The sequence below is a fragment of the Alnus glutinosa genome, chromosome 14, assembly GCF_958979055.1.
Source record: "Alnus glutinosa chromosome 14, dhAlnGlut1.1, whole genome shotgun sequence".
Taxonomy (NCBI): domain Eukaryota; kingdom Viridiplantae; phylum Streptophyta; class Magnoliopsida; order Fagales; family Betulaceae; genus Alnus; species Alnus glutinosa.
This window is the reverse complement of record NC_084899.1, coordinates 21,294,594-21,304,209: the sequence shown is the minus strand read 5'-3', so window position 1 is coordinate 21,304,209 and position 9,616 is coordinate 21,294,594. Positions and strand designations below refer to the sequence as shown.

The 9,616-nt window shown below is 32.8% G+C and overlaps 1 protein-coding gene and 1 long non-coding RNA gene across 3 annotated transcripts; both read left to right on the top strand.

The window, feature by feature from the left end:
* The first annotated feature begins 73 nt into the window (after window positions 1–73).
* On the top strand, window positions 74–1,498 carry LOC133857879 (uncharacterized). Its single transcript, XR_009898393.1, has 2 exons — window positions 74–250; window positions 358–1,498. It is a non-coding gene; the product is annotated as an uncharacterized LOC133857879 (long non-coding RNA).
* Window positions 1,499–5,219: 3,721 nt separating this feature from the next.
* Window positions 5,220–9,616, top strand: LOC133857243 (serine/threonine-protein kinase SAPK2). Of its 2 annotated transcripts, XM_062292436.1 has the most exons (9): window positions 5,220–6,510; window positions 6,722–6,796; window positions 7,370–7,471; window positions 7,637–7,690; window positions 8,001–8,093; window positions 8,186–8,278; window positions 8,356–8,460; window positions 8,823–8,921; window positions 9,012–9,616. In XM_062292436.1, exons 1-9 carry the CDS (start codon window positions 6,391–6,393, stop codon window positions 9,294–9,296), a joined length of 1,026 nt encoding a protein of 341 aa, XP_062148420.1. In that variant the 5' UTR covers window positions 5,220–6,390; the 3' UTR covers window positions 9,297–9,616. The 2 variants fall into 2 exon arrangements, with proteins under 2 accessions (XP_062148420.1, XP_062148421.1); XM_062292437.1 differs by lacking the exon at window positions 7,637–7,690.

Here is a 9,616-nt window from a genome sequence, read left to right as displayed (position 1 = left end):
TCATTACATTAAAGAGACAATAAGCCATGAAAAGACAAAGGACAACCGTCTTCTTTTCTTTCTCCTCCCACATGCAATGGTGCAAGCATCTATATAAAGATCGAAAATCTTTCTGTATGAAGAGTACTGGGATATTTCAATATATAAGTTTGAGAGAAAATGAGAGTTTCTTTCTTTTCTTTCATGGCTTTTTTTAGAGTTTTGGCCTTCTTTGCTCTAATCTTTTCTTATGTTGAGAATCCGATTCCTGGTAAATGTTTTTCATGTACACAGGTTTTGATGGGTCATTAATTTGCATTTCTAATTAATTATTCTCTTTCTCCTTTTCTTTTTTCCTTCATTTGTTTATGTGATAAGATACAGGGAAACAATGTGAAAGTTTAAGCAAAACTTGGCATGGGAGATGTTGGTCCACTAAATTATGTAATAAGCATTGCATTATTGAGGAGCAGGCAGAACGTGGAGGATGTTATGAGTTTTGGCGTAGAAAGTGCTATTGCTTTTACAAATGCCCCTGAGAGAGATCACTGCAACAAAACATCCTTATTCAAGAATTTAAATTTTTATTTTTACAAAGAATTTAGGGCTCGTCTGATAATATTTATATATATATATATATATATATATATATATATATATATATATATATATATAGTCTTGAGTATTTTGTGGGTGTTTCTTGTGTTTGAATTGTTTGCTATAAATGCTTTTGCATTTTTGCTAAAAATCAGTCCTAATAAGCATTAGCAAACGAACCCTGCAATCATCTTGATTGCTCATGCTGATGCGGACTGTCATACAATTTGGAAAACGTAGCTAGGAAAATTAGCTGCTGAATTTGTTTTTCTTTTTCTTTTCTACAAGTAATAATCCAATGGTGATCCATAACGAATTTAGGCTCTACATAAGCCTAATAAGATGGCCTTAGCCGCTAGTTGATATATTTTGATCTGTTTATCAATAAGAAATACTTAGGTTGAGTTTTTTTTTTTTTTTCTTTTTTTTTTAAAAAAAAAGTAATATTTTTCTTTTTTTGCCTAAATTCCTTGACCGTTGTTCACAAGCCTCAAATTCATCTATAGAATACATCTTGTGTGAAGGAGGAAGATGAGTTTGTTCATGAAGGGTTCCAAGAAAACGAGTTCGTTGATGAGGAGTTCCAACAAGAAGAAGATGAAAAACATTCTCAAGGATTCATAGATTGAAATAGTACATCAACTTATAAACCGATTGATATTGATGATGAAAATCTTGTGGTAAGTTATTTGTCATATGGTACATAGGACGAATTTGTAGTATATTAGGTCTTTCCACCAACCTATAACATTTATCCTGATTGCCAAAGATTATAAGGGAGATGTGGTAACTTCTTGTGTAGCAAAAAGCATGTAATTGACCCAACAATAGCTAAGGCGTAGGCTGTATGGAGGCTATAGAATTTTATAAAGACTTGGAGTTTCAATGCGTTATGATTGAAGGAGACGCATTGGAGATTGCACATACTCTGTGAAGGGATGGATGCTGTTGGAGGGGATTTGATTCTTGCACTACACCGTCACAACAACTGCATAACAACCTCTCACATGAAGTTAGGCCCCAGTGTGTGAGACACACTTTCATGTGAGGGGTTATTGTGCAGTTGTTGTATTGGTGTTATAAATTTAACATTTTCCTAATAAATAAATAAATAACCATACCGTTTGGCAACACACTCTTTTTTCATTTCTTTTAAAAACTCATTTCACATTTATATCACATCAATTAATTTTTATTTTTCTCTAAAAAAAACAAAAGTCGAACTTATTTCTTTTCATTATCGAACAGCTTTCTTCAATTTTCTTTCACAAAAAAGCCGAACTATTTTCATCTTTATATCACACTAATCAATTCTTATTACTATTTCAAAAAAAAAATAGAATCGTTGCTAAACACACCCGCTACAAGACTCAAGCCGAAAGAAAAGTAAGGGATGGGAAAAACATGAGTGCAATTACATTAATTACTAAAATAATTAGGGTTAAAAACGTATTTTATACCTATAGTTTAAAAACTTTATTTTTAGGTACCTCAATTTCAATTTATATCACAAATGGTATTTAGATTTTGGAAAAAGACGGACTTGGTACGTTCTTCTATTTTTTTGTCCAATATTTAACGGTTTGCCACGTGTCAACAATATACAAAAAAAATATTAATTAATTTTAAAAAAAATATTAAAAACCTAAAAAAAAAAAAATGTGGCTCAGCCACTCCTTTGGGCGAGCCACCCCCATTTTGGCCAAAGGGGAGGCTCAGCCACCCTCTTGGCCGGCCTGAGGTTGGCTGAACCACCACATGGGCTATGGGGGTAGCCGAACCACCCCATGAGTCATAGGGGGTGGTTTGCCCTCCAAGGGCCAAAGCCCTCCTATATATTTATTTTTATTTTTTTCTTTTTCTTTTTGGCCATTAAGGATGGTCGAACCACTCCTGTGGCCATTGGATGTGATTTGGCCACCCCAAAGCGCCGAAACGAGGATGGCTTGACCAAAACCCTCACAATTTTTTTTTATTTCTTTTTACTTTTTTTTTTTTTTTTGCCATAATGGTGGTTCGACGACCCTCAGGCCCGCTTAGCCACCCTTTTATATATATATATTGTACCACGTGTCAACCCTCAAGGGTTGACACGTGGTAGACCATTAAATATTGGACGGAAAAATAGACGAAGGTACAAAGTCTGTATTTTCCCAAAACCTATGAATCATTTGTAATGTGAATTGAAATTTAGGTACTAACAAATAAAGTTTTTAAACTACAAGTACCAAATATGTATTTAACCCAAATAATTAAAACAAACTTCTTGTTTTTTTGGGTTAACAATTAAAACAAACTTGGGAGCACTAAAAGGTGACCAAAATCGGATGGGAATGCTCTACAATTTCTCTGTTCGGATTGTAAAGAATTTTTTTGTAATTATTAAAAGGGAGAACTTCACTTATAACGTCTAAACTTTTATCCATTTTGAAAGAATGTATATAAACTTTAAAACGACTCAATTTAGGATATTCATTTTTAGAAAGTTTCAATCTCAATCCTCCGTTAAATCTTGTCAAAATTCTCAAAATACTTCTCATTTTTTTTAGGAAAAAAAAAATTGATACAATTTAGGTGTTGGTTAGAATTGAACGGAATTTGCAAAAATACCCCTACCTGAATCTTTGAAAATTTTTATAATTTTTTTTTTAAAAAAACTAAACACAGGAGTATTTTGAAAATTTTAAAAGGATTTAATGAAAAATTATAACGGAGGACTGCGATTGAAACTTTCTGAAAAAATAAATATCTTAAATTTAAACGTTTTACAGTTTAAATATCTTCTTTCAAAATGAACAAAAATTCAAAAGTTATCGGTGAAGTTCTTACCCTCTATAAAAACTTTCAATAGAACTCTCTTATTTGAACAAGTCATCGAATTGCTCCAACATGTGATTCTTATACAGAGCTTTTCACAATTATCTACTCGATTCTAAAGACAAACAATTCAATGAATCTTCGAGTATAGAAAATTTAGATCCAGGATGATCGAATTAAGATTCCCTCAAATTCTTTGCCCGAATTTGATACAATTCGGGCAGGTAGTTGTGAGTAAGCATTTATGAGACCCACCTGACCAAATAAAAGTTGGGCAGCCCAACTGCTTATCCGGTCAGGTGAATCTCATAAATGCTTACTCACAACAACCTGTCCGAATTGTATCAAATTCGGGCAAAGAATTTGAGGGGATCTTGATCCAGGATGATCTACTCCGTACTCTCTAATGATGATTAAATGTCAATTAATTGGCCTAAAAGAATCATGCTTGTCGACTACGTGTGGTGTAATTGCTTGCGCTTCCGAGAAGGATGAACGACACAATATTGAAAAATCGCAATCGAAGTTTGGTCCACCACCAAAAATCCTTCCTTCTCCATCGTCCACGGCACTTTTCTGTTCTACCCTCCGTCACTTTCGCTCATCTCCTCGGAAACCTAGAACTTTTAATGTCCAAAATTCCCCGCATTCTTTGAGAGTAATGTTATATAGATACTCGCTCAAACTTTTAACCTCAAATTTTTTATTTTTTAATTTTTTTAATTTTTTTTCAATGCAGGAAAGGGAGAAAGCATTACTCTCTTGTAAGAATAATACAATATAGCACCTTTTTTTTTTTTTTTTTTAATCTATAATATTGATATGATAGTTTCAATTAATTTTTAGATTTTTTTTTTTTTTTTTTTTAAAAAAAAGGATTGATTCAATAATTATTTGAAACTAATACATTAACGTTATAAAATAGTTGTGAGCAGGGACAAAACTAAAATCTTGAGAAGGGGGATAAAACTTTAAAAAAAAAAATCAAGGTGTTAAAAATTACTTTTGAAGGGTCTATTTCGTTAAAATGCCTAAGATGTAGAAAAAAATTTCAAGATTTTTGTGATTTTATTTATTTATTTATTTTTATAAAAATAAAAAATAAAAAAAAAATATTGAAGGGACTCAGAGCCCCAAGGCTAGGGCCTAAGGGTTGTTTCACCTCTGGTTGTAAGATAAAAAATTGTTTCTAGCATTACTTCTTATATAATCAATACTTTTAACTCTCCGATTTCAAAAACCAAAAAAAACTTTGACACTCCAATTAATAATGGTGTGTTTGGGATTGTGATTTCGTAGACAATAAATGCGATTTTAAATCAAATCGCAGAATATAAATCGTTTGGGAACTGCATTTTTAAAAATTGCGATTTGAAAATACATAAAATCTGCATTTTCAAATCAAATGTAAAATGATTTTTTTTTGAAAACACATAATTTAAAGGTTAATTTGTGATTTTAAAAGCTAAACTGCGATTTTACCAAACGCTTAACTCCGTTTTTAAAAATCACTTTTTTCAAATCGCACATTTTGAGATCGTTATTTTTAATTGCACATTTTGAAATCGCAAACTCAAACGGGCCCTAAGTAAGAATGAGATTATTTTCATTTCAAATGAAGTATCATATACACTATTAGATGTAATAAAATAAAATTTTGCATTTAACTTGAAATGAAAAAAAAATCCTTGTCCCAATAAGTGGGTTCACCAAATAGAGTATTTAATTAAGATGGAAAATGAATGACAAATAAAATTTAAACTCAAAACTTGTACTATGATATTGTATCAAAACTGATAAATTTAATAATTTATTATCAGAAGTTGCTCTCTTGTGTAGTGATTGAGTAATGTTTCTTGCACATTTTGTATACATAAAATATATTAATTTTTTTTTTTTAAAAAAAAAAATGTACTAGACATACTTTGTACACAAATTATGCAACAAACATAACGTAGTCAGAGAGCCAGCCCTAGAGAGAAGAAGAAGAAAGAAGAGAGGCGTTTGAGGAGGAGGGTCCCTCCCCCCAAAGGTGCTTCATTTCTAGTCCTTCTAGGGCTATGGAGGTTTTTTGTTTTCCCCTTGCTTAGATCCAATTGAGCTTTTGTTTTCCTAGTCCTTCTAAGGCTACGAAGCTTTATGTTTTTTCTTGTTTTTGATTTCTTCAAGCAAGAAGGCTAACACAAGGCGTCCCGTAGGGAAGCGGCCTTTCCGTTTGTGTCGCCGACGAAAGTTTGGCTGAGCTTTCTTCTTCTACATCTACTTTTGAGGCCAAATTTATGTTTTTTCGCCAGTTTCTGCAAAACAATGGCAATTTTTCTTTTGATGTCGGCTTGTGTTGGTGCTTTCTGTAGTTGTTTTTTTTTCTCTGTTTTTTTAGAGTAGTTTTTGAAAGGTTGTCTGTTAAATTTGTAGATTTTACTGGATATTTTATAGCTTGTTAGCTAGATCAGCCATATTTTATTTGTTATGGGTGCTTTATTGTTAAAGAATAGTTTAAACATCTGTCATTATAATATTTGTTTATTTGTAGGCAGCATCCAAGTTAGATTTTTTTAGCTTAATGTGTAAGGTATTAATGTGCCTCTATTCACTATATTTGCCTTCGGACCACTTCAAATTAATGCAAGATAACTTCAATTATTTTGTTAAAAAAACAAATTATTGAAAAAAAACATTACTCATAGCTATTATATGGAGGTTTTGGCATACGCTAGCGTGTGGGATACGACAGCACCACTTGGTCCAGCTTCTTGAATCCTGCTCGAAATTGCATCCTCTATCATTATTCCACGTGTATTCCCTGTTCCTTCATGTTCCCCCTCCACTCTGCCCGTCTCCTCGCTTCTGAAGACTTCATTTGAAAGTCCACTTGGAATCTGGGGCTTAACCCAATAAGCTCTACAGCTTTTTGCATTGGAGGCCTTGAAAACCATGGAGATACTTGTGCTATAAGTAGTTGTTCTTTTTGGTAGTTTGAGAAGCAACGAGCAAATAATGGAGCGCTATGAGATACTGAAAGAAATTGGGTCAGGGAACTTTGGGGTGGCAAAGCTGGTGAGGGATAAATGGAGTGGTGAGCTCTACGCTGTCAAGTATATTGAGAGAGGCCAAAAGGTGCTATCTTTGTTGGCTTTCATTTCTCACTTCTCTGTGATTTTTGTTTATATATATATATATAAAACACTAGGCTGTTATTTGTAACTTTTCTATAATCAATCTGGGTTGTGTTCATTTATTCATTTTTCCATCTGGGTTGTGTGTGTTTTTCAAATGGGTTTTGGTTTTCATGGATATTTGATTGGCTTCTTTTCTATTTGTTGGGCAGATTAATGAACATGTGCAGAGGGAGATAGTGAATCACAGGTCTCTGAAGCATCCTAATATAATAAGATTTAAGGAGGTATTTTGCTGTTTTAGTTACCTAGCTTTATAATCTCCATTTTTCCTTCAAAATGTACCTCTGGACTGCTTGTGATTAAGCCCTGTACGTAAATGAAAAGAGGTTCTCTATGATATTTATTATTCTTCCCCAACTCAAAGGAACTTCAAAAAATATGACTACTTTTTGCTCTTAATAGAATATGCTTTATCATTCCACTTGTTTTCAGGACTCTTTTTCATGATTCTTTACATCTCTATCTAAAATAGCTAAATAAAATTTGCTTTTTCTATTCTAGTTAATGATTTTTCAAATCCGATTCCAATTATCACTTTGGATGAAACTTTGCTGGTGTGCTTGCTTTTGTCTCAGGTAGTAAGGTTTTTCAAGTTTCTTTCCACAATTATCTTGGCAAAGGAACAGGACAACATAGTCAAAGACTGAAGAGTCTTTTCTTTTTGCCTTGTTTTTAGTAAATAAAGTCAAATAGCTTCAGGAAATAGAACGGGGAAAAAAGAGTCAAATAATCTTATTCAAGCTATATGAAAAAGCAATATTTAACAGATTGAGAGCAAAGAGGCCTTTTTGTTGCAGGTGATGCTAACACCAACTCATCTAGCCATAGTCATGGAATATGCTCCTGGAGGAGAACTATTTGGAAGAATATGCAATGCTGGTAGATTCAGCGAGGATGAGGTAAATTAAAATGGATTAAGAGAAAATTGATTATCAAAAGGGCATGCTATTCATCTTAATGATTCTATTCACTCAACAGAAATGCCTATTATTGCACACATTTTGGTTGCATATGGTATTTATAAATTCTCTTCTTCTTTCATATTTTTTTTATGTTTACAACAGGCAAGATATTTCTTTCAACAACTTATTTCTGGAGTTAGTTACTGCCATTCCATGGTATCATTCTTAACCATCTAAATTATAAAAGCATAAAGTTTTTCTTCAAATTAGGTTGAAGGACTAGCCTATTAAACTAACATAAATGCACGCTAGAATGCATATTTTATTAAATATATACGTGAGAATTAAAAATACATGTATGACTCATATGCATTTTGAATACATCATACATGTCAGTTTAATAGACTACATTAAAGAAAATTACTGTATCCATTATAAAATGGGTAATTTGTCTCTGAAATTATAAGCCTTGCACCTCTTGGTGAATTGAAGATAATCTTTTTTCTTTTCCTTTTAATTTTTCCAGCAAATTTGTCACAGAGATCTGAAGCTGGAAAACACACTTATAGATGGAAGCTCTGCACCAAGACTCAAAATATGTGATTTTGGCTATTCCAAGGCAGTGAATTTTCCAATTGTTCAACGTTTAATAAATTATGCAGCTAGTAATTAATTAAATCGAAATACTAATTATTCTGCCTCATTTTACAGTCATCGGTGTTACATTCCCAGCCCAAATCAACTGTAGGAACACCAGCTTATATTGCACCAGAGGTCTTGGCAAAGAAGGAATATGATGGGAAAGTAAATTCTTTTCTTTTTTTCTTTTTGGATTTACAGTGATCAGCATGATAACTTCTTTACCATTTAAAGTTATATAGATTGCAGATGTTTGGTCTTGTGGGGTCACCTTATATGTCATGCTGGTCGGAGCTTATCCCTTTGAAGACCCAGAAGATCCAAGAAATTTTAGAGAAACACTTAAGGTTAGTTATGATAGCAATTTTAGTTGACTAGCTCAAGATGATAGAAAAGTGTAAATAAACTGAAGTGTTAAATTACCATTTATCTCAAAAGCTTAAGCTAATAAGAAGGGTTGATTTAATTATTTAATTAATATTCTAATACTCTTCATGTGTGGATTCAAACTCTTCTTTAATAAGCAAGGCTCAACATGTAAAATGAAATGAGAGGTGAATGATGGAAATGAAGTTCAAACTCAGGACTTTTGTTCCGATACTTTAATCATTTAATTAATATTCTAATGTGAAGAATTAAGATTCAAATTTATGAAAACTTTAACACTTGTTATCGTTATTTAATAAATTATGCTAATTGCTTCTGGCAGAGGATTCTTAGTGTCCACTACTCAATTCCAGACTATATTCGTATCTCCATGGAATGTAGACATCTTTTATCTCGAATTTTTGTAGCTAACCCTGAAAAGGTAGTAAAACCTTACTCATTTTGGTTCAAATTAATGTTTAAGTCCTCTTTAATTTTCCCCTGTGATTCATGTGATTTGCATTTTGTTTAGAGAATAAGTATCCCAGAAATAAAGAAGCACCCCTGGTTCTTAAAAAACTTGCCCGTAGAGTTCATGGATGAAAATGAAGGTGGGTTGCAAGATGATCACGAAGAGAGTGATTCAGCACAAAGTATTGAAGAAATACTGTCCATAATTCAAGAGGCTGGGAAAGCAGGTGAGGGGCTCAATGTTGGTGGGAGCATTGTTGGGGGCAGCATGGATCTTGACGAGATAGAAGCAGATGGTGACATGGATGATATCGAGACAAGCGGGGATTATGTCTGTGCAGTATGAACTTAAGATAAGTCACGCTTTCATGGTCAGAGGGAATCATATTATTGCTTAGTGGGTGATGCTGATTGCCTTTGGAAGCTGCCTGGCATTGTCTGTGTATAAAGATTAAAGAGAATCAGGTTATGCATATTTCCTTTTTTTTCTTTTTCTTTTTCTTTTTCTTTTTCTTTTTTTTTTTTTTAAAAAAAAAATGCATAAATAAAAAATTGTAGCTTGTAAAATTCTTAGTTCTTCTGTTTCTTGTTATCTCTAAGTTGTGCTTAATTAACAGAAAACTTGTTGACCTGAGAGTTCTTATTTAAATGGCACTTTTTGATCTC